Here is a 25812-nt window from a genome sequence, read left to right on the forward strand (position 1 = left end):
TCTTTTTTTTTTGTTTTGAATCCGTCTCGCATATTCTAACATATCAGTCATGCTTTCATTCCTTTCATGCTTCGAATCCGTCTCGCGGATTCTAGCACATCATTCATGCTTTCATTCCTTTCATGCTTCGAATCCGTCTCGCGGATTATAGCACATCATTCATGCTTTCAATCCTTTCATGCTTCGAATCCGTCTCGCGGATTCTAGCACATCATTCATGCTTTCATTCCTTTCATGCTTCGAATCTGTCTCGCGGATTCTAGCATATCATTCATGCTTTCATTCCTTTCATGCTTCGAATCCGTCTCGCGGATTCTAGCACATCATTCATGCTTTCATTCCTTTCATGCTTCGAATCTGTCTCACGGATTCTAACATATCATTCATACTTTCATTCCTGAAAGTCTTACATTCCTCTTCACCCTCACGTCCACCTACTACCTAGTTCTACCGGACATACCTGTAACAATTATCACGGTCTCACGAACGTCATATGTTTCTTGTGTACTGGCCAGGTACACAATCCACATACTAGTTTCGTGTCTTCGTGTAATCACCACCTTATGTCCGAAGAATTAAGTTTCGGCACGTGTAACATTTTCAAAACTTCATTATCATTCCGTTATTATATTTCACTTAAAATTTTTCTTTCACTTGCTAGATTTTACCATTACATGTACTTACACATATTAAATATACGTACCTAGAATCAATTTATCTTACTACGTGCCTTGGTGTCGGTCCAAGACCGTACTCGCGGATCATCCTCTCCAACAACTATGCTTACCCTTCACATAACATACTGTTAGTTTTTCTTAATATACATGCGTAAATACACACTTACATTAGCTTCTACCTTTATATTTTGATCGAGTCTTGGATTGTACGGGTTCCCTGTCATAAGAGCACTCTTGTTTGAGTTCAAGTATTTACCTCCACATACTTGATTTCCCTCAAACCATGGCTCTGATACCAACTTGTAACACCCATATTTCATAATCCGAAAAGTAATATTACCATACAATTATTTAAAAAAAATCGTGCATGACCCGTTCGTAATAAGAACAATTCCCTGTAAGATCATCGTGTAAGAACTTAAAGATAACGCAGCGGAAAAATAGCTTTAAAAATTTCTTTATGATCTTATTACAATACACACATTCATGAAGAAGCTTACAAAATTCACTTCCATTTACAAATTAATGCATTACAAAGTTAAGACTACGTAACCGTTCTTTCCGTACAATCCTTGCACTTGACTCGATCTACGCTCACTTGGTTATATTAGTCACAAAGAGAGAGACCCGTACAATTCCTGTGGAAACCAGAAACAACTAAACCATTAGTCACTGACAACACCATAAAACATATCTCTATATAGTTAAAAATCAGTTCATAATTCACTAAGAACTTGGGTTCGCTCAATCATCTCCTCATAGTTTATAGTTCCAAGTTCGACTTCAATCTTCATGAACTCTACGTTCTCATTCCTGCATTACCTTCAATTCTCAAGCACATTATTAGTATTAATCGATACACATACTGAAAACCTCATTCGCACATACTTGCACACATACATACTTACAATCATACACATCTACATACCTATATACATTCAATCATACCTACAATCATGTATTCATACCTACGTGTTCCGTACGCATTCTTGTATACCATTTACATGTAATACTTGTCCAACTTCATTACATACATCTATCATACTCTTATACAAATTACATGAGGCTTAGACTTGGGTTTACAACTTATAATCGTCAAGGGAACACTCGAAATCATGTTTGGGAGGCCCACCGTAGTCCACGGATAATATACCGAAGCCTACGATGCATAAATCACATAAATAATATTTTTCACAGAACCTTCACCCGGCCGTGTCAGCTCACCACCCGGCCGTGTCAGCTCTGCACTTTTCCTAGCCCTTAATTCTTACCGAAACGGACATAACTCTCTCATTTTTCATCCGTCTTGCGTCACGTTTCTTCCTACATGATTGTAAATTAATATTCTATCATGTGAACTTGAAATCCGACATCCGGGTTAAGGAAATTCTTAACTTATACGTCTTCGGCTTATTATTCATCTACGAATTATTCGACCCATTCATGACTTTATCAAGCAACTCATATGTTTACACTTAAGGCTCACATAATGGTAATGTTATAACACCTTATACTAACCGGGCACATGTAATACTATTGTCATTACTTGTACAAACGTTCCGTGCTAAAGCATACCTTCACTTTGACCCATTAACCTATGTCCCCATTCTCGGTTGGTGCACTTATGTGCAATTTTACCCATTACCCGGTTACATACCGTAGCCATTACTTAGACATTAATCGTCATATCATTACAACTTTATATTGTCCCATTCGGTCTACTAAGCTAAAATTACCGATTTTATACAACCAAAACCATATGAAACTTCAAACAACTTCATGCTTAATTAACTAACGCTACTTTACTTAAATAAAATAAGAAGTGATTACGGAAATCACTTACCTTGTGCGTCCAAGTTTGTGCATAGCTTCCTCATTTCCTCTTGATCCATTAGCCTTCCATACTTGAGTCCATGTCGATTTGGGGTTCCTATCCTTTCAAGTCATTATACCCATTTCATAGTTAGCAGGCATGATCATTCATATCGCATCCATTTCCAAGTCTTAGCTACATAGTCTTTTAATAGTCAAACTTTATCACGCATAAAACATGAACTGACAATCACATTGTTCAACATTTACTTAGTCAAATTTATTATCATAGATACGTACATAGCATAACTCTGACATTATTACTTATCAATAAGCTATTCGTTTTACATTCGTACACATTCACTTTTAATTACCATAAATCAAGCGCATCAAATCCATGGTGAGCATCACACCATTTAAGCACAAGGTACAAGTCCCTAATGCATGATTTTACCAAACCATTCATTCAATCCGAATTTTCGTATGGACTCCACCTAAATCATACTTCACATATTATTTTGCTAACGACTATACCATAAACACTTTCTATACATACTTATCCAAAACTTTCATACAATTTCACAAATTCGTTCTCTTAGGCATTTCATCGAACACTTGGCGGGTTTCGTACTCGTAAAACATTATGTACAAGCTTTTTAAAGCGTGATTCCTACTAATTCTTCACATAACTTATTAACAATCATTCAAGTTCATAACAATATTTCATCCTAACTATGAACATATGGTTGTAACATCAATTATTCATAACAAGTTCACTAATCAACAACCAAATTAACATGTAGAACTTCACAATTTCTAGCCATTCCTTGACATGCAAGAGGGTTTTGCCTAATACATGCTTATATTAAAAAGATTAACATCTCTTGATGTTTTGACAACCATAGTAACCATTATTTCATACCACTTTCTGCATTACATACACGAATTATACTAAACCCACAAAATCAAACATCACCAAATCAAGAAATTTAACTTACTTGATGTTAGAACTACTTAAGGGATCATCATCTTTGGTTCATGCATTCGATTTCGTGCCTGATTTCGTTATCAATTCTTGAATTTCTTGTGAAGGGTTGAAGGAGTAGGGTTCCTCCTTCCTGCCCTCTGGTTCATGAGCTATACACCCACAAAAATACTGGGTTTTTAATTTTTATCATTCTTAATATCATATTTTACATATTCAACCCCTCAAAGTTGCTTATGTTGTCATTCTTGCATATTTACTAGCTTTTTAAACTTTCTTCAATTATTTACAACTTAACAAATCATTTAAAGCATTTAAACATTAAGATAAACCTTTATGAAATTTGCTAGGTATTTAACTAGGTTTATTAACCTAGTTATTACATTTTCCTTATTTTAAACGCGGTAAGTTACTGGCAACCTAATAATTTGAATTTTGGGGCGTTACAAATCTACCCCCCTTAAAGAAGGTTTCGTCCCCGAAACCTTTTTCTTTTCTTCTACAACCCGTCTAGTCTTATTCTTCGTTCGTCCACTCATTCAAGTTACATTGGACGACTTGCATAAGTATGTTGTGAGGAATTGGCTAATCACACATCCCATAGTCCATAATTTGAAACTAGCATCCTGACATATTATTTATACTTATCAAGATTTTAAATTTCCTTGCGAAAACCAATCCCTAGTCATCATTATTTTATCCATTTCCGCATACAATCTCGTTCACTCGTACACATTAAACATATCGTACTTATTCATACGGAGGTACTTTTTCAATGATAGCGTAAAATTTTTACATTCATATATTAAATAATTTGATAACCTTACTACCTTGGTGCAGTACTTTAACATGCAGCAATGAGTCGGCCCTCTTCATCACCATCCATACCATGTTTCGTATTGACCTCGTTCATCCGTGTGACGAGCTTTCACTTATGAACATTCTTTCACTGACCTTGCTAGGGTTATCACATCCTGCTTCCTTATTTATATATATTAATACTTTCTCAATTCCTTCGTAAGACATTTATGCGTCTCACCTGTACAAAACATGTCAATACGTGACCATTTCTTAACATATCATTTCAGTTGTTTGACCCACTCACGATGGTTCAATACATAACTGTTCTTTCGCAATTCCATAACTTATTTATCAACTTCTGCAGTTTGACTTTTCAAAGTCAACCAGTCACTTCTTTCTCATTATAAATACACATAACGAAAAACACGTTGGTACTTCTTGTCAATTCAAGCATGCATTCAATTTCATCGCTTTATGCTTTAGTACTCCTCACGTATACTTGTCCTTTCCATTAAAACTTAGATATTCCACCCGGGTCGTAACCCGTCATTCACCTTGACTCGCTAGAGTTGAGTATTAACATATTTCACGCATGTAATTCATCCAAGGTTTATTTCTTATTAGCTAAAACTTCTTACCACATCAACCGTTTTCGATGTTTTATACTTACTTAAAAATGGACCAAACTGCTCTATCCATTCTTTTATTATTAACAATTCATCTTCTTTTGGCTTTTCAAAAGTCAAACTACAAACACTTTCTTATCTGCATTTTATTACTTGGTTTACTACTTATCATTATATTTTGTTTGACCATCAGAAGTCTAATTTGTAAATACAGTCTTACATTTGCCTATCAATTATTCTATTCTGACTCATCCATCTCTAGTCGGGTCAGAAGCTCATATTAAATTCATAACTTTTATACATACCTGACGCGAGTCAAAATCCATTGACTAGTTATCCATACCTTGCTTGACTATTTCCCTCCGGTTTGTAACATTACATTACCGTACATCATGCTCACCTACAATTAAATAACTTAACCATTTCAAACATTAAATACCGGGATCAAATGGTACTCACCATTTGACCCGTATAACTCATTTATCCTTGCACACAATACATAACGTGATTATATTCGAATATTTACACACACACACACACACACACACATATATATATATATATATATATATATATATATATATATATATATATAAGTTTAAGACATAACTTGGTTAATATTCGCTTTTAAAGAATATTTACTTGCTTAGCCTGTAATTACTTACATATTCGAATCTTTTCATTTCTTATCCTTCATTATGTTTCGAACCCGTCCCGCGGTTTATAACATCTCATTCCTACTTTTATTCTTTTTTTTTGTTTTGAATCCGTCTCGCATATTCTAGCATATCATTCATGCTTTCATTCCTTTCATGTTTCGAATCCGTCTCGCGGATTCTAGCACATCATTCATGCTTTCATTCCTTTCATGCTTCGAATCCGTCTCTCGGATTATAGCACATCATTCATGCTTTCATTCCTTTCATGCTTCGAATCCATCTCGCGGATTCTAGCACATCATTCATGCTTTCATTCCTTTCATGCTTCGAATCTGTCTCGCGGATTCTAGCATATCATTCATGCTTTCATTCCTTTCATGCTTCGAATCCGTCTCGCGGATTCTAGCACGTCTTTCATGCTTTCATTCCTTTCATGCTTCGAATCTGTCTCGCGGATTCTAACATATCATTCATACTTTCATTCCTGAAAGTCTTACATTCCTCTTAACCCCCACGTCCACCTACTACCTAGTTCTAGCGGACATACCTGTAACAATTATCACGGTCTCACGAACGTCATATGTTTCTTGTGTACTGGCCTGGTACACAATCCACATACTAGTTTCGTGTCTTCGTGTAATCGCCACCTTATGTCCGAAGAATTAAGTTTCGGCACGTGTAACATTTTCAAAACTTCATTATCATTCCATTATTATATTTCACTTAAAATTTTTCTTTCACTTGCTAGATTTTACCATTACATGTACTTACACATATTCAATATACGTACCTGGAATCAATTTATCTTACTACGTGCCTTGGTGTCGGTCCAAGACCGTACTCGCGGATCATCCTCTCCAACAACTATGCTTACCCTTCGCATAACACACTGTTAGTTTTTCTTAATATACATGCGTAAATACACACTTACATTAGCTTCTACCTTTATATTTTGATCGAGTCTTGGATTGTACGGGTTCCTTGTCACAAGAGCACTCTGGTTTAAGTTCAAGTATTTACCTCCACATACTTGATTTCCCTCAAACCATGGCTTTGATACCAACTTGTAACGCCCATATTTCATAATCCGAAAAGTAATATTACCATACAATTATTTAAAAAAAAATTCGGGCATGACCCGTTCGTAATAAGAACAATTCCCTGTAAGATCATCGTGTAAGAACTTAAAGATAATGCAGCGGAAAAATAGATTTAAAAATTTCTTTATGATCTTGTAACAATACACACATTCATGAAGAAGCTTACAAAATTCACTTCCATTTACAAATTAATGCATTACAAAATTAAGACTACGTAACCGTTCTTTTCGTACAATCCTTGCACTTGACTCGATCTACGCTCACTTGGTTATATTAGTCACAGAGAGAGAAACCCGTACAATTCCTGTGGAAACCAGAAACAACTAAACCGTTGGTCACTGACAACACCATAAAACATATATCTATATAGTTAAAAATCAGTTCATAATTCACTAAGAACTTGGGTTCGCTCAATCATCTCCTCATAGTTTATAGTTCCAAGTTCGACTTCAATCTTCATGAACTCTACGTTCTCATTCCTGCATTACCTTCAACTCTCAAGCACATTATTAGTATTAATCGATACACATACTGAAAACCTCATTCGCACATACTTGCACACATACATACTTACAATCATACACATCTACATACCTATATACATTCAATCATACCTACAATCATGTATTCATACCTACGTGTTCCGTACGCATTCTTGTATACCATTTACATGTAATACTTGTCCAACTTCATTACATACATCTATCATACTCTTAGACAAATTACATGAGGCTTAGACTTGGGTTTACAACTTATAATCGTCAAGGGAACACTCGAAATCATGTTTGGGAGGCCCACTGTAGTCCACGGATAATATACCGAAGCCTACGATGCCTAAATCACATAAATAATATTTTTCACAGAACCTTCACCCGGCCGTGTCAGCTCACCACCCGGCCGTGTCAGCTTAGCACTTTTCCTAGCCCTTAATTCTTACCGAAACGGACATAACTCTCTCATTTTTCATCCGTCTTGCGTCACGTTTCTTCCTACATGATTGTAAATTAATATTCTATCATGTGAACTTGAAATCCGACATCCGGGTTAAGGAAATTCTTAACTTATACGTCTTCGGCTTATTATTCATCTACGAATTATTCGACCCATTCATGACTTTATCAAGCAACTCATATGTTTACACTTAAGGCTCACATAATGGTAATGTTATAACACCTTATACTAACTGGGCACATGTAATACTATTGTCATTACTTGTACAAACGTTCCGTGCTAAAGCATACCTTCACTTTGACCCATTAACCTAAGTCCCCATTCTCGGTTGGTGCACTTATGTGCAATTTTACCCATTACCCGGTTACATACCGTAGCCATTACTTAGACATTAATCGTCATTGTCACACCCCCAAAATCCACCTGCGGATAACACCCGCTTCGAGGGCGTGACTGACCAGGATCCAACCATCAATTATACTAAGCATTGGTTAATAGTAAAGTAAAATGTTATCTTGAGTAGTTTAGCAACATCTTAGTTTAAGTTCGATAATAAGTTTAAACAAAACAGCGGAAGCATAAACCAAATAGTTTTAAAAGACAGTTCATGGTTCAAGATAAATAAAACCCAATACACGGGTTTTGACGATCACTACACGTTCCCAAGCAGCAGCTCCTCAGTCACTGGTTACCTGCAAAGCATGCAGTAAGGGGTCAACAATAATGCTGAGTGAGTTCACTAGTTGTCCAGTTTTAATTACCAAAAACTTGTTTCACTAGTTAATTTATCCGTTTATACATGCCATGGGGAGCTACCCCAAAAGTTAGCGACTAAACTGTTTTTTTTTTCCAATACCGAACACTAGGTAACCGTTTGCGTTTCCGCAGGATGCCCCGATGTCAATGTTCTATCATCATTGACGGATGCCTGAGTACATTAGTTCACGACCGATCCCATACCATGGCACGGTGTGAGGTTGGTAAAACCTAAATAGCGCTATCAACTAATAACCCGTTCGCCTGGCCCCGGCGACTAATCGGTATTATATAGTAGGGACTTGAGTGATAGAGTTGCGTTTAGTGCCGCTTGGTTGCATTTCGTATAAACAGTAATTAACTAAAAGGTTTCCCAATGACAAGGGAAGGAAAAGTAAGTTGTTCCCAGTAACTAGGGAAGGAATGTAGATGGTATCCCCTTTACAAGGGAATAGGATTGTTTTAGTCTCGTGTCCCAAACCACCGGGACGCATGCTTTTAAGTTGTGAACTCACCTTGGGTTGCTCGGTAGATTATTTTACCCGGTCAAGTATGTTGGTCACCACGTCCTAGCATGGTTACCAAGTATGGGTCAAGTTGGGTACAAATAAGCACATAGCGAACACGTACGGCAAACACATATAGCAAACACGTATAACATGCGTAACAACAAACAGTTGGGTTATTGGGTCAGCCCTAAACATACAATCAGCAGCAACAACACGTAGCCCAGTCAACAGAAAGCCCAACAGTCAAAGCCCAATAACACCAAAATAGTCCAGTCGAGACAGGGTGGTTGCGACTCGCAACCGAGGTTACGACTCGCAACCGAGGTCTCGGTTTATCACGTTTTGGTTACGAGTCGCAACCAGAGGTTACGACTCGCAACTAGCGGTTCCGACTTAGCAGCAGTGGTTACGACTCACAACCGGATTCGATACGCGTTGATTGCGACTCGCAACCGGGAGATCTCGACAAGACTTGATGTGGTCTCGAGTCGCAACCAAAGGTTACGACTCGCAACCGTGATTACGTGCAGCAAATCTTCTAGAACCTGCAATGTACTGACCAATAGAATTGCATTTTCATGTAACAGTGTACTATGCCCACTAAACATGTTTTCTTGTCTAAAATGTGCACAAAACAGATCAAACAAAGCATATTTGAAATATTTAAGCAACCTTCAAGGTGTTCTTCATTTATCATCAACCACATTCAAACACATTCATCATACATATGAACCCTCGAAATAGATCCGAATCAAATTAGGCAACATATAAAACAGTGCATCCTTATTAACAAAGGTTATAATACCGAATCTAACATAAATCATTTCCATTATACCTACAAACCTAAGAATCATGCAATTTTCTCTAACCAACCCTTATTACAAACCGGAACAAGAATCAACAACCATCATTATATGTCACACAACAATGATATCTATCCGAAATGTACACATGTTAGCCGATTACTCACTTTACACATATTGAATTCACATAATGTAACATCAACTTGCATACAATAACAACAACCAACATTTATCATCTAGCAACCATATTTATCTCACTAACCGGTTGTGTGTAGCTCAAAAGAAGGCGACTAGGTGGAGTCCCCGAGTGGTGGTTCCGAGGTGATCCGAATGTGGTCTTGTTGTCGGTTGTTCCGAGAGGGAGGAGGAGAGGAGAGGAAGGTGGTTCTTTGTGAGGGTTTTAGGGTTTTGGTGAGAGAGATGAGAGGAGAGTATGAGAGTGTTTGCAAAAATGGTAAAATGCAAAGGTTGGCCGGTTATATTGAATGGGTCAAGGGTTGTTTCCGGGTGGGCTAAGGGGTGTCAAGGCCCAAACGGCCCATCACTATTGTTCACTCGAGACCGAGCATGTCTCGAGTCGGGTCCGGCTCACTAGTATTACACACACATATATATATTACACATACAAATATATATATATATACATAAATACACATAACATGTAACACAATAGTTCAAATTTTCATTTTAATAGATTACGTACACACATGCTACATCGAAAGGTTGTCCGGGAAAACCCGAGGTGTCACATTATCCCCAAGTTTTAGGAACTTTCGTCCCGAAAGTTAAGGCAGCCACTGTCAAGCTAGCGTAAGTGAAAGCGTTTCAACGGGGTGTCACATCATCCCCCCGTTAGTTTGGAATTTCGTCCCGAAATTCGGTTGTAGCTTCAGTGCTGGGGTTTTCGTTTGGGAACAGCTGGGGATACTTGTGTTTCATCTGGTCTTCCCGCTCCCAGGTATACTCTGGGCCACGTCGCGAGTTCCAACGGACTCGTACAAGAGGTATTTGGCTACGTTTATCAGTGATTTCAATCGGTTCCTCAGTAAAGTGTAGCTGTTCGTCAATAGTTAGTTCCTTGAAAGGAATTACGAGCGTTTCATCTGACAGACACTTCTTCAGATTGGATACGTGAAATACATTGTGTACCGCGCTTAACTCTTCAGGCAGGTTCAATCTATACGCAACCTTACCAATTTTCTCGGTAATTTCGAATGGTCCGATATAACGCGGATTAAGCTTGCCCCGTTTACCAAAGCGAACCACACCCTTCCAGGGTGAGACTTTAAGTAGAACCCGGTCACCGACCTGGAATTCTAGAGGTTTCCTACGCTTGTCAGCGTAACTTTTCTGACGGTCACGAGCTGCCGCCATGCGTTGTCTGATCTGGGCAATCTTTTCCGTTGTGTCTACCACCATCTCTGGGCCCGTGATTTGACTATCACCGATTTCTGCCCAGCAAAGAGGTGACCGGCATTTACGACCGTACAATGCCTCGAAAGGTGCTGCCTGAATACTAGTGTGGTAACTGTTGTTATACGAGAACTCTACTAACGGTAGATGTTTCTCCCAGTTCTTTCCGAAATCAATCACGCATGCCCTAAGCATGTCCTCTAGGGTTTGGATGGTGCGTTCGGACTGTCCATCCGTTTGCGGGTGATAAGCAGTGCTCATGTCCAAACGTGAGCCAAAGGATTTGTGCATAGCTTGCCACAATTCCGAAGTAAAACGAGCGTCTCGGTCGGAAATAATTGAGGTTGGCACCCCGTGCCTCGAAACTACTTCCTTTAAGTAAATCTCCGCCAAGGTAGAAAACTTGTCTGTTTCCTTAATAGCCAGAAAGTGCGCGGACTTGGTCAGTCGATCTACTATTACCCAAATAGTATCATTTCCGCGTTGAGACCTAGGTAGCCCTGTAACAAAATCCATGGAAATTTGCTCCCATTTCCATTTCGGGATTTCTGGTTGTTGGAGTTGGCCTGCTGGCTTCTGGTATTCTGTCTTGACTCTCGCGCAAGTCAAACATTTGCTGACGTATGTTGCTATGTGGGCCTTCATACCAGGCCACCAATATGTAGTCTTCAAGTCGTGGTACATCTTGTCCGAACCAGGATGTACTGAGTAGCGGGACTTGTGGGCTTCGTCCATCACAAGTTCACGTAAATCCCCATAGAGAGGGACCCAAATGCGCCCTGCTACATAGTAAGCGCCATCTTCTTTCTGTTCTAGTTGCTGTCTCGATCCTCGCAGAGACTCAGCCCTGATGTTTTCCGATTTCAACGCTTCAACTTGAGCATTTCGGATCTGGGTAGGGAGGTTAGACTGGATGGTAAGTTGCAATACTCGCACGCGCTTTGGTATAGTGTCCTTTCTGCTGAGGGCGTCTGCCACGACATTGGCCTTGCCCGGATGATACTTGATGGCGCATTCGTAGTCATTCAAGAGTTCGACCCATCGACGTTGTCGCATGTTTAATTCCTTTTGCCTAAAGATATGCTCGAGACTCCTGTGATCGGTGTAAATAGTGCACTTGGTACCGTACAGATAATGTCTCCATATCTTAAGAGCAAAGATTACTGCTCCCAGTTCCAAATCATGCGTAGTGTAGTTCCTTTCGTGTGTCTTGAGTTGTCGTGAGGCGTAGGCAATAACTTTCTCGCGTTGCATTAACACGCAACCGAGCCCATGGATAGACGCATCGCAGTAAACCACAAAGTCGTCAGTGCCTTCAGGCAACGAGAGAATAGGGGCGCTACAGAGGTTATCCTTAAGCCTCTGAAAAGCAGATTCCTGTGCTTCATTCCACTTGTAGGCGACGCCTTTCTGAGTGAGTATAGTGAGGGGTTGTGCAATCTTTGAGAATCCCTGAATGAATCTGCGGTAGTAGCCTGCCAAACCCAAGAATTGGCGAACTTCAGTGGGAGTCTTAGGCGTAGGCCAGTTCTTTATCGAGTCGATCTTAGCGGGGTCAACATGAATTCCGTTCTTATTAACTACATGGCCGAGGAAATGGACTTCTCGAAGCCAGAAGTCACATTTAGAGAATTTGGCGTACAGCTGCTCGTTACGAAGGAGTTCCAGAATGAGGCGTAGGTGTTGTTCATGCTCCTCTTGACTTTTCGAATAAATCAGGATGTCGTCGATAAACACAATCACAAATTTGTCGAGGTAAGGCTTGCACACTCGGTTCATGAGATCCATGAAAACCGTAGGTGCGTTAGTCATTCCAAAAGGCATAACGAGGAACTCGTAATGACCATAACGAGTCCTGAATGCAGTCTTAGAGATGTCTTCATTACGAACTCTCAGCTGATGATAGCCTGATCGCAGGTCAATCTTTGAATAGTAGCTCGATCCTTGCAACTGATCGAATAGGTCGTCGATGCGCGGGAGGGGGTAACGATTCTTGATGGTAACCTTGTTCAGCTCACGATAGTCGATGCACATTCGGAATGTGCCATCCTTCTTCTTGACAAAGAGTACTGGTGCTCCCTAGGGTGATGAACTAGGACGGATAAATCCTTTATCCAATAGTTCTTGTAGCTGCGTAGAGAGTTCCTTCAGTTCTGCAGGAGCTAGACGATACGGTGCACGGGCTATGGGTGCTGCTCCGGGAGCTAGCTCGATTTGGAATTCGACCTGGCGGTGGGGAGGGAGTCCAGGTAGTTCCTCAGGAAATACCTCGGGATAATCACGTACTACAGGAAAATCTTCAATCCTCTTTTCCTTTTCGTGGGTGTCGGTGACGAGTGCTAGAATAGCGGTGTGTCCTTTTTGTAAACACTTCTGGGCTTTTAAAAGCGAGATAATGCCTGTGACTTCTCCACCTTTGTTGCCTTGGACGATGAGGGGTTGGCCAGAACGACGAGGTATACGAACCGCTTTCTCTTGACAGAGGATCTCAGCGCGATGTTTGGATAACCAATCCATACCAATGACGACGTCGAAGCTTCCAAGTTTGACAGGGAAAAGATCGATACTAAACGTGTGGCCAGGCAATTCTAGGGTACAGTCGTGGATCATGTGCGTGGCCTCGATGTTCTTACCATTAGCTATCTCGACGATGTGCTTAGAACTTAGTAATGCAGGCGAGTGCTTAAGTTTCTTACTAATGCGAAGGGATACATAACTGGCATCGGCACCGGAATCAAATAACACAGAAACATAACGATCATCAAGTAGGAACTTACCCGCCACGACATTGGGATCGTTCCTTGCTTCACCAGCTCCAATCACGAAAGCTCTTCCCCTTGCACCATTTCCAGCATGGTTGTTTTGTTCATTGTTCCCAGCTCCCTGATTGTTGTTGCGATTCTGATTCAGCTCAGGGCAATCCTTTCGCATGTGCCCTGTTGCCCCGCATTTAAAACATGCCCGGTTGTTTCCCTGCTGCTGTTGCTGTTGGGGTTGTTGCTGATTCTGCCTTGCTGGGAACTGACTCCTACAATCCTTGGCTTCGTGCCCCATCTTGTGGCATCGCTGACACTGACCCTTGTTACATGCCCCATTGTGGTGCCTGTTACACTTGTTGCACTTAGGGTAGCTTCCCCGGTAGCCACCCTGTTGCTGAGTGCCTTTGTTGTTGTCAGTTTTCCTTTGCTGAGCTGGGGCCTGAGTAGAGTTAGTATCCTTGCCCTGATTTCCATCCCACTTTCGTTTACCATCACTAGAAGTTCCTTCCGCAGCACTGATCCTTTTGGGCAACCTGCCCTCTTCCACAGCCTGGTTGGTGAGTTTGTGGGCAAGACGAACCACGGGCTGTATGGCAGTGAGGTTGGCCGAGGTTACGTGGCTCCTGATTTCCGGGACTAAACCCTTGATGTACAATTCGATCCTTCGGTACATAGGTCGGGACATGTTCGGACAAAGAGCAGCATAGTCGTTGGACAGCTTGGTGTAGGTCTCAATCTCTGACCCAACCATCTTGAGTTCATAGTACTCGTCCTCGAGTTTGTGGATGTCATCCCTGTGACAGTACTCTTCCTTGATCATATCCTTGAAATCCTCCCATGCAGTAGCGTTTGCAGTCTCCAAACCAAGCATTTGAATTTGCGCCTTCCACCATGAAAGTGCGCTTCCCTCAAGAGTACCAGTAGCAAACTTCACCCAATTAGCAGGGGGACATTCGCAGACAGCAAAGACAGCTTCGACCTTCTCGATCCAGTGCAGAAGACCTATGGCACCCTCAGTGCCACTGAATGGAAGAGGCTTGCAATCCATGAAGGTCTTGAAGGTACAAACACGTGGTTGCACAGGCGCAGGCTGACCTATAGGGTGAGCTGCGAAAGCTGCAGCCACTGTGTTGAGCAGGTTAGTGAATTGAGCCTGAGTCATGTTGACGTTTCCTCGTCCGCGTCCACTCATTGTCTTCATAACCAGAAAACATAGTATGAGTGTGGTGTCGTAACATAGCGAGAATAAGATAGAAGAAGGGAGGCGTATCTATCTAATCAGGCAAACTAGTACGTATAGTAAAGCAGAAAGCATAAGACAAATAAGCAAGTAAATATGGGTCCGAGCTAGGAGGTCAGATAAGTCGAGCCTTGCACTTGGAGTGTAGTGTCGTCACGAGTCACGGGTTATAGTCTGGTTTTTCTCAAAAAGATTTTTCCCCTTTTTAAAACCAAGTTCACTATAACCAATGGCTCTGATACCAATCTGTCACACCCCCAAAATCCACCTGCGGATAACACCCGCTTCGAGGGCGTGACTGACCAGGATCCAACCATCAATTATACTAAGCATTGGTTAATAGTAAAGTAAAATGTTATCTTGAGTAGTTTAGCAACATCTTAGTTTAAGTTCGATAATAAGTTTAAACAAAACAGCGGAAGCACAAACCAAATAGTTTTAAAAGACAGTTCATGGTTCAAGATAAATAAAACCCAATACACGGGTTTTGACGATCACTACACGTTCCCAAGCAGCAGCTCCTCAGTCACTGGTTACCTGCAAAGCATGCAGTAAGGGGTCAACAATAATGCTGAGTGAGTTCACTATTCCAGTTTTAATTATCAAAAACTTGTTTCACTAGTTAATTTATCCGTTTATACATGCCATGGGGAGCTACCCCAAAAGTTAGCGACTAAACTGTTTTTTTTTTCCAATACCGAACACTAGGTAACCGTTTGCGTTTCCGCAGGATGCCCCGATGTCAATGTTCTATCATCATTGACGGATGCCTGAGTACATTAGTTCACGACCGATCCCATACCATGGCACGGTGTGAGGTTGGTAAAACCTAAATAGCGCTATCAACTAATAACCCGTTCGCCTGGCCCCGGCGACTAATCGGTATTATGTAGTAGGGACTTGAGTGATAGAGTTGCGTTTAGTGCCGTTTGGTTGCATTTCGTATAAACAGTAATTAACTAAAAGGTTTCCCAATGACAAGGGAAGGAAAAGTAAGTTGTTCCCAGTAACTAGGGAAGGAATGTAGATGGTATCCCCTTTACAAGGGAATAGGATTGTTTTAGTCTCGTGTCCCAAACCACCGGGACGCATGCTTTTAAGTTGTGAACTCACCTTGGGTTGCTCGGTAGATTATTTTACCCGGTCAAGTATGTTGGTCACCACGTCCTAGCATGGTTACCAAGTATGGGTCAAGTTGGGTACAAATAAGCACATAGCGAACACGTACGGCAAACACATATAGCAAACACGTATAACATGCGTAACAACAAACAGTTGGGTTATTGGGTCAGCCCTAAACATACAATCAGCAGCAACAACACGTAGCCCAGTCAACAGAAAGCCCAACAGTCAAAGCCCAATAACACCAAAATAGTCCAGTCGAGACAGGGTGGTTGCGACTCGCAACCGAGGTTACGACTCGCAACCGAGGTCTCGGTTTATCACGTTTTGGTTACGAGTCGCAACCAGAGGTTACGACTCGCAACTAGCGGTTCCGACTTAGCAGCAGTGGTTACGACTCGCAACCGGATTCGATACGCGTTGATTGCGACTCGCAACCGGGAGATCTCGACAAGACTTGATGTGGTCTCGAGTCGCAACCAAAGGTTACGACTCGCAACCGTGATTACGTGCAGCAAATCTTCTAGAACCTGCAATGTACTGACCAATAGAATTGCATTTTCATGTAACAGTGTACTATGCCCACTAAACATGTTTTCTTGTCTAAAATGTGCACAAAACAGATCAAACAAAGCATATTTGAAATATTTAAGCAACCTTCAAGGTGTTCTTCATTTATCATCAACCACATTCAAACACATTCATCATACATATGAACCCTCGAAATAGATCCGAATCAAATTAGGCAACATATAAAACAGTGCATCCTTATTAACAAAGGTTATAATACCGAATCTAACATAAATCATTTCCATTATACCTACAAACCTAAGAATCATGCAATTTTCTCTAACCAACCCTTATTACAAACCGGAACAAGAATCAACAACCATCATTATATGTCACACAACAATGATATCTATCCGAAATGTACACATGTTAGCCGATTACTCACTTTACACATATTGAATTCACATAATGTAACATCAACTTGCATACAATAACAACAACCAACATTTATCATCTAGCAACCATATTTATCTCACTAACCGGTTGTGTGTAGCTCAAAAGAAGGCGACTAGGTGGAGTCCCCGAGTGGTGGTTCCGAGGTGATCCGAATGTGGTCTTGTTGTCGGTTGTTCCGAGAGGGAGGAGGAGAGGAGAGGAAGGTGGTTCTTTGTGAGGGTTTTAGGGTTTTGGTGAGAGAGATGAGAGGAGAGTATGAGAGTGTTTGCAAAAATGGTAAAATGCAAAGGTTGGCCGGTTATATTGAATGGGTCAAGGGTTGTTTCCGGGTGGGCTAAGGGGTGTCAAGGCCCAAACGGCCCATCACTATTGTTCACTCGAGACCGAGCATGTCTCGAGTCGGGTCCGGCTCACTAGTATTACACAGACATATATATATTACACATACAAATATATATATATATACATAAATACACATAACATGTAACACAATAGTTCAAATTTTCATTTTAATAGATTACGTACACACATGCTACATCGAAAGGTTGTCCGGGAAAACCCGAGGTGTCACAGTCATATCATTACAACTTTATATTGTCCCATTCGGTCTACTAAGCTAAAATTACCGATTTCATACAACCAAAACCATATGAAACTTCAAACAACATCATGCTTAATTAACTAACGCTACTTTACTTAAATAAAATAAGAAGTGATTACGGAAATCACTTACCTTGTGCGTCCAAGTTTGTGCATAGCTTCCTCATTTCCTCTTGATCCGTTAGCCTTCCATACTTGAGTCCATGTCGATTTGGGGTTCCTATCCTTTCAAGTCATTATACCCATTTCATAGTTAGCATGCATGATCATTCATATCGCATCCATTTCCAACTCTTAGCTACATAGACTTTTAATAGTCAAACTTTATCATGCATAAAACATGAACTGACAATCACATTGTTCAACATTTACTTAGTCAAATTTATTATCATAAATACGTACATAGCATAACTCCGACATTATTACTTATCAATAAGCTATTCGTTTTACGTGCACATTCACTTTTAATTACCATAAATCAAGCGCATCAAATCCATGGTGAGCATCACACCATTGAAGCACAAGGTACAAGTCCCTAATGCATGATTTTACCAAACCATTCATTCAATTTCTATACATACTTATCCACAACTTTCATACAATTTCACAGATTCGTTCTCTTAGGCATTTAATCGAACACTTGGCGGGTTTCGTATTCGTAAAACATTTGGTACAAGCTTTTTAAAGCGTGATTCCTACTAATTCTTCACATAACTTATTAATAATCATTCAAGTTCATAACAATATTTCATCCTAACTATGAACATATGGTTGTAACATCAATTATTCATAACAAGTTCACTAATCAACAACCAAATTAACATGTAGAACTTCACAATTTCTAGCCATTCCTTGACATGCAAGTGGGTTTTGCATAATCCATGCTTATATTAAAAAGATTAACATCTCTTGATGTTTTAACAACCATAGTAACCATTATTCATACCAATTTTTGCATTACATACACGAATTATACTAAACCCACAAAATCAAACATCACCAAATCAAGAAATTTAACTTACTTGATGTTAGAACTACTTAAGGGATCATCATCTTTGGTTCATGCTTTCGATTTCGTGCCTGATTTCATCATCAATTCTTGAATTTCTTGTGAAGGGTTGAAGTAGGGTTCCTCCTTCCTGCCCTCTGGCTCGCGAGCCATACACCCCCAAAAATACTGGGTTTTTAATTTTTATCATTCTTAATATCATATTTTACATATTCAACCCCTCAAAGTTGCTTATGTTGTCATTCTTGCATATTTACTAGCTTTTTAAACTTTCTTCAATTATTTACAACTTAACAAATCATTTAAAGCATTTAAACATTAAGATAAACATTTATGAAATTTGCTAGGTATTTAACTAGGTTTATTAACCTAGTTATTACATTTTCCTTGTTTTAAACGCGGTAACTTACTGGCAACCTAATAATTTGAATTTTGGGGCGTTACTGCATTAGTAGTGTTTTAGACCTTAATTGTATCATCTAATATGATATTAACCTATGCATTGCATCTATTGTGATTATTGTTCAATGATTCCATAATTAGGGTTTATAATGGTGGAATTGAGGATTTGGGGAAGATGATCATTTAAGGAAGAAGTATAGTGATATTGTAGTTTAACCCAATGATTGATTATTTTTTGTTAGGTATATCATGGAAAGGTCAAAACTATTTATCTGGAGTTATAATTGTTGACCCGAACCGAACCGAATAGCCGACTTGAATCGAATAGTCGACCCGAACATATAACCTGAAACATAGCGATAGGAAAAAAATTGGTTCCCGTGACTTTCCGTCCCAGCGGAACTTTTGGTCAAGCTCCACCACTGCCCATGATTATGTTTACGACCACTAATTAGCAACGGATTTATCCGTCAGTGATACTACGTACTTTCTTTAATTTTAAACATTGTAAGTAGTAACTTACTTGGGCTATTTTTTTTTTTTTTTTGAAGAATCCCCGATAGTGAAGTTTTTCTTCTTCCAGCTCCCTTCTATCTTCAAATCACAATCGTTGTTGCTGTTCGATTTGTTTGCCAACATCACACTTACAGTACGGGTCTTAAACTGGATCAAGTTTTCCGTTTTTGTGTTAAATATCATGTTTGAACTGGCATTACTATCACCTCTAAATGCCTCCCATTGTTTATGCATAGTCAAATTCTGGAAATAAAATATACTCCATTTCAATGTCGTTGAAAACAAACCAGAGAACAAGTAAGATAGATTCGAAAGGTACAAAACGTATGATTACCTTCTCCCTTAGCATCACAATGGGTTTGTCATCAGCATCAAACATCAATCTCTGACGGTGTAAGCTTGTATCATGTGGTTTTACTTTGAACAAGATTTTATGGTTAATATCTGTTATCACAAGGGTTTTACAAGGAAACTTCTCGATTGTAACTTCAAGTGGATGTGGACCATGTGGTGCAATGTACTTGAGACCGAACACAGAAAATGAAGGAGATAACAGTTCAGGTGCATGATCACTAGGTTGAGCCATCTTCGCGTAGAGAATGCTTGAGTTGTGGAAAGGTTTTTAATATGATATCTTGGTTGACCAATTCGTTTGCTGGGACCAAGAGTTAACAATTACATAGGGTTGAACGATTAGAAATTAAATTGGAAAATCACTAGAATAGAGAAGTTAGATATTAAAAAAAAAAACAATTGAATAAAAACAACAAAAGAATAAACATGCATATTCAGTCCTTAAAAAATAGATAAAGAAAAAAATGCATGAGTCACTCAGACGATGCCAAATAGGATCCGCCATAAATCATGAAAATTACAAAAGGGTAAGAAAAACCTATAAAAAAAGACACTTGTAAAGCGCGGGTAAAACTCAGTCGTTGGATAAATAAAGTGGCTAAATTAGACGTAGATGAAGAATGTCGGGGTTAAACTATCCGGCGACTATAAACGGGGGCCTAAATCTTAGACGCCGGCCACTTTAGCCCACACTTTACATGTGTTTCAATCTGTAATGCTATTATGTGGACCATTTTGTACTTCTCCCTTAGTTTTGTGCAGACTAAGCTCTAAACGTTTTAGCCGGTGGATCTTATTTTGCATCTCCTAATTAGCGTATTATGGGCTTGACCGTTTTCAATAATCGTTGAATATTCATAACTATTATATTAAATTTTCAAAGTAAACTTGTCTATTCTAATAATTTTCCCAAATTACATAAACATATAGCTACTGAGTAGTTGACAGCTATTAAATCTTTAACTTGGTACGAGAATTTGATCTATATCATGGTAATTCGTCTGCCTGTTTGTTAATAGATAAACGAAAATAAATTTGGATTCTATTCCTCCCTTTTGTGAGTACGTACGTGTTACTTTATTTAAATAGTGTTCGCATGTAAAAAGCCCATTTTTAAAACTTGTGTATAGTTACGTAACTAGTATACGTGTGCTGATCTAAAACTGCTTCTCAGGTAAAAAGAATATTACAGTGCACAAATACCTCTTGAATTATTATTTGTTCATGTTTGTAATAATACATATGATACACAAGGCATACACAGTTGGCCTATTAAATGTTGATAGGGAGGGGTTGGTGGGTTGAGAGTGACACCTAACAATGATAATTATAAGCTGGGACCGAAAGTGTGTGCTAGTTGCAACTATTTGAACAAGTACGGTCCATAGTAAGTAAGATAGAAATTAAGTTCACAGATAAAGCGTCTTACTGATTGGTATCGTTTACTTTTCAACAGGTCAAACAGGGTTGTGCTTTATCTCAAACGGGTCAAACAGTCAGTACTAGCTTTGTTGCGGCTCTAGGATCTTGGTGCAAACGTATTACTTATGAAAAGAAGACCAACTAGGGTCTTTATGAATAATAAAAACATAATAATTAATTGAAAAGGGTGTGCCTATTGGCACACTAAATTGCCTATTGGCACACCAAACCCTAGCAAAATAAGGGTTTATCTACGCAGCGTATTGGTCAATACGCAACGTATAGGGTTAACCCTCTACGCTGCGTATTGACCAATACGCTGCGTAGATAAACCATGGATCTCAGTGCCTAAGAACCAATCATTGCACAGAAAACAAAGGTCATATACGCTGCGTATAGGTCAATACGCAGCGTATATAAACCATTAGATTTTTTGGGTCATTTTGGTAGGTTTGAGGGATATTTTTTCACAAAGTTTAAATACGCTGCGTATTGACCTTTAAGCAGCGTATATAAAGGTCTGAAAATGTCTTTTACACCCTTCTATTGAGGCTATACGAAGCCAAATACAAGGGTAGTTGTGTCATTTTTGTCTCATACGCTGCGTAGGGATCTCTAAGGAGCGTATATAAAGCTCCATTTTTGTATTTTTTTAATGTGTATTCCTTTGTTTATTTATAAAAAAAAAGAAAATTATTTATAAAAAAACAATATTATTGGTAAATAATACAAATATAAATTATAAAAATAAACAATAATATAAATATTATGAATTATAAAAATTAAAAAAGAAAACTATTTATAAAAAAAAACAATATTATTGGTAAATAATACAAATATATTGTTTTGTTATCGTTTAAAACTAAATATCGTATTCCTTTGTTTATTTATAAAAAAAAAAGAAAATTATTTATAAAAAAACAATATTATTCGTAAATAATACAAATATATTATATTGTTATCGTTTAAATTAAATTGTCTTATCGTATTGAATCGTATCGTATCGTATCGTATTGCATATATCGTATCGTATAGTGTATAGTATATAAGTCTCGTATAGAGGCCTATACGGGTGTTATTGTATAGTATAGTATCGTATCGTATAGTGTAGTATAAGTCTCGTATAGGTTTCCTATAGGTCTTGTATATGCATATAGAATTAGACGGGACCTAAACCACACCTATACGATACGATATCACACTTATAGGCTTATACGAGGTTAATACATGACCTAAACCACACCTATACGATACGATATCACACTTATAGGCTTATACGAAGTCAATACGTGACATAAACCACACCTATTCGATACGATATCACACTTATAGGCTTATACGAGGTGAATACGTGACCTATACTACGTTACATGAAACGATATCACACTTATAGGCTTATACGAGGTCAATACCTGACCTATACGCCGCTATACGATACGATATCACACTTATAGGCTTATACGAGGTCAATACGTGACCTATACAACGCTATATGATACGATATCACACTTATAGGCTTATACAAGAACAATACGTGACCTATACTACGTTATACGATGCGATATCACACTTATAGGCTTATACGAGGTCAATACGTGACCTATACTACCCCTATACGATACGATATCACACTTATAGGCTTATACGAGGTCAATATGTGACCTATACGACGCTATACGATACGATATCACACTTATAGGCTTATACGAGGTCAATACGTGACCTATACTACGTTATACGATACGATATCACACTTATAGGCTTATACGAGGTCTATATGTGACCTATACGACGCTATACGATACGATATCACACTTATAGGCTTATACGAGGTCAATACGTGACCTATACTACGTATATACGCTCCTTAGGTACCTCTAAGGAGCGTATATAAAGCTCCATTTTTGTATTTTTTTATTGTGTATTCCTTTGTTTATTTATAAAAAAAAAGAAAATTATTTATAAAGAAAACAATATTATTGGTAAATAATACAAATATAAATTTTAAAAATAAACAATAATATAAATATTATGAATTATAAAAATTAAAAAAGAAAACTATTTATAAAAAAAACAATATTATTGGTAAATAATACAAATATATTGTTTTGTTATCGTTTAAAACTAATTATCGTATTCCTTTGTTTATTTATAAAAAAAAAGAAAATTATTTATAAAAAACAATATTATTCGTAAATAATACAAATATATTATATTGTTATCGTTTAAATTAAATTATCTTATCGTATTGAATCGTATCGTATCGTATTGCATATATCGTATCGTATAGTGTATAGTATATAAGTCTCGTATAGAGGCCTATACGGGTGTTATTGTATAGTATAGTATCGTATCGTATCGTATCGTATAGTGTAGTATAAGTCTCGTATAGGTTTCCTATAGGTCTTGTATATGCATATAGAATTAGACGGGACCTAAACCACACCTATACGATACGATATCACACTTATAGGCATATACGAGGTTAATACATGACCTAAACCACACCTATACGATACTATACCACACTTATAGGCTTATACGAAGTCAATACGTGACATAAACCACACATATTCGATACGATATCACACTTATAGGCTTATACGAGGTCAATACGTGACCTATACTACGTTATATGAAACGATATCACACTTATAGGCTTATACGAGGTCAATACCTGACCTATACGCCGCTATACGATACGATATCACACTTATAGGCTTATACGAGGTCGATACGTGACCTATACAACGCTATATGATACGATATCACACTTATAGGCTTATACAAGAACAATACGTGACCTATACTACGTTATACGATGCGATATCACACTTATAGGATTATACGAGGTCAATACGTGACCTATACTACCCCTATACGATACGATATCACACTTATAGACTTATACGAGGTCAATATGTGACCTATACGACGCTATACGATACGATATCACACTTATAGGCTTATACGAGGTCAATACGTGACCTATACTACGTTATACGATACGATATCACACTTATAGGCTTATACGAGGTCAATACGTGACCTATACTACACCTATACGATACGATATCACACTTATAGGCTTATACGAGGTCAATACGTGACCTATACGACGCTATACGATACGATATCACACTTATAGGCTTATACGAAGTCAATACGGGACCTAACATTTGTATTATTTTTAATTCTTATAATTCATAATATTTGTATTATTTTTAATAATATTGTTTTTTATAAATAAACATGGAAATACCCCAAAATACACACAATTAATTTACTTTTTTATAAATAAACAAAGGAATACACAATAAAAAATACAAAAATGGAGCTTTATATACGCTCCTTAGAGGTCCCTACGCAGCGTATGAGATAAAAATGACACAACTACCCTTGTATTTGGCTTCGTATAGCCTCAAAATAAGGGTATAAAAGACATTTTCAGACCTTTATATACCCTCCTTAGAGGTCAATACGCAGCGTATTTAAACAGTAAGGGTTAAAAAGATAATTTAACTACATGTTTGGGGTTAAAAATAAAAACTACCCTTTATATACGCTGCGTATTGACCTCTAAGCAGCGTATATAAAGGTCTGAAAATGTCTTTTACACCCTTCTATTGAGGCTATACGAAGCCAAATACAAGGGTAGTTGTGTCATTTTTGTCTCATACGCTGCGTAGGTACCTCTAAGGAGCGTATATAAAGCTCCATTTTTGTATTTTTTTTATTGTGTATTCCTTTGTTTATTTATAAAAAAAAGAAAATTATTTATAAAAAAACAATATTATTGGTAAATAATACAAATATAAATTATAAAAATAAACAATAATATAAATATTATGAATTATAAAAATTAAAAAAGAAAACTATTTATAAAAAAAAACAATATTATTGGTAAATAATACAAATATATTGTTTTGTTATCGTTTAAAACTAATTATCGTATTCCTTTGTTTATTTATAAAAAAAAGAAAATTATTTATAAAAAAACAATATTATTCGTAAATAATACAAATATATTATATTGTTATCGTTTAAATTAAATTATCTTATCGTATTGCATCGTATCGTATCGTATCGTATTGCATATATCGTATCGTATAGTGTATAGTATATAAGTCTCGTATAGAGGCCTATACAGAGTCACAGGTATCTAACATATTCATACCTAAGGCTTTTCCACAAAGTGGTGACGAAACGTATAACTTGTACAAATCTTTCCATTTTCCAAGTCGATCTAATCCATTCGTTCGTAGAGCTATTTACTCGATCGCAGACATTTCTGGAACACCTCTAACAGAGGGACAAATAGTCAATTTTG

General features: G+C 38.1%; 1 protein-coding gene and 1 long non-coding RNA gene across 2 annotated transcripts; both read right to left on the reverse strand.

Annotated features, from left to right (window-relative positions):
* Positions 1-1102: 1102 nt before the first annotated feature.
* Positions 1103-3573, reverse strand: LOC110903401. Its single transcript, XR_002571904.2, has 3 exons — positions 3488-3573; positions 2521-2612; positions 1103-1315 (listed from the first exon to the last, which is right to left on the reverse strand). It is a non-coding gene; the product is annotated as an uncharacterized LOC110903401 (long non-coding RNA).
* Positions 3574-19718: 16145 nt separating this feature from the next.
* Positions 19719-20292, reverse strand: LOC118485902 (protein LURP-one-related 15-like). Its single transcript, XM_035982417.1, has 2 exons — positions 20041-20292; positions 19719-19949 (listed from the first exon to the last, which is right to left on the reverse strand). The coding sequence occupies exons 1-2, from the start codon at positions 20290-20292 to the stop codon at positions 19719-19721; spliced, it is 483 nt and encodes a 160-aa protein (XP_035838310.1).
* Positions 20293-25812: the final 5520 nt, after the last annotated feature.

The sequence above is a fragment of the Helianthus annuus genome, chromosome 13 (assembly GCF_002127325.2).
Source record: "Helianthus annuus cultivar XRQ/B chromosome 13, HanXRQr2.0-SUNRISE, whole genome shotgun sequence".
Taxonomy (NCBI): Eukaryota; Viridiplantae; Streptophyta; class Magnoliopsida; order Asterales; family Asteraceae; genus Helianthus; species Helianthus annuus.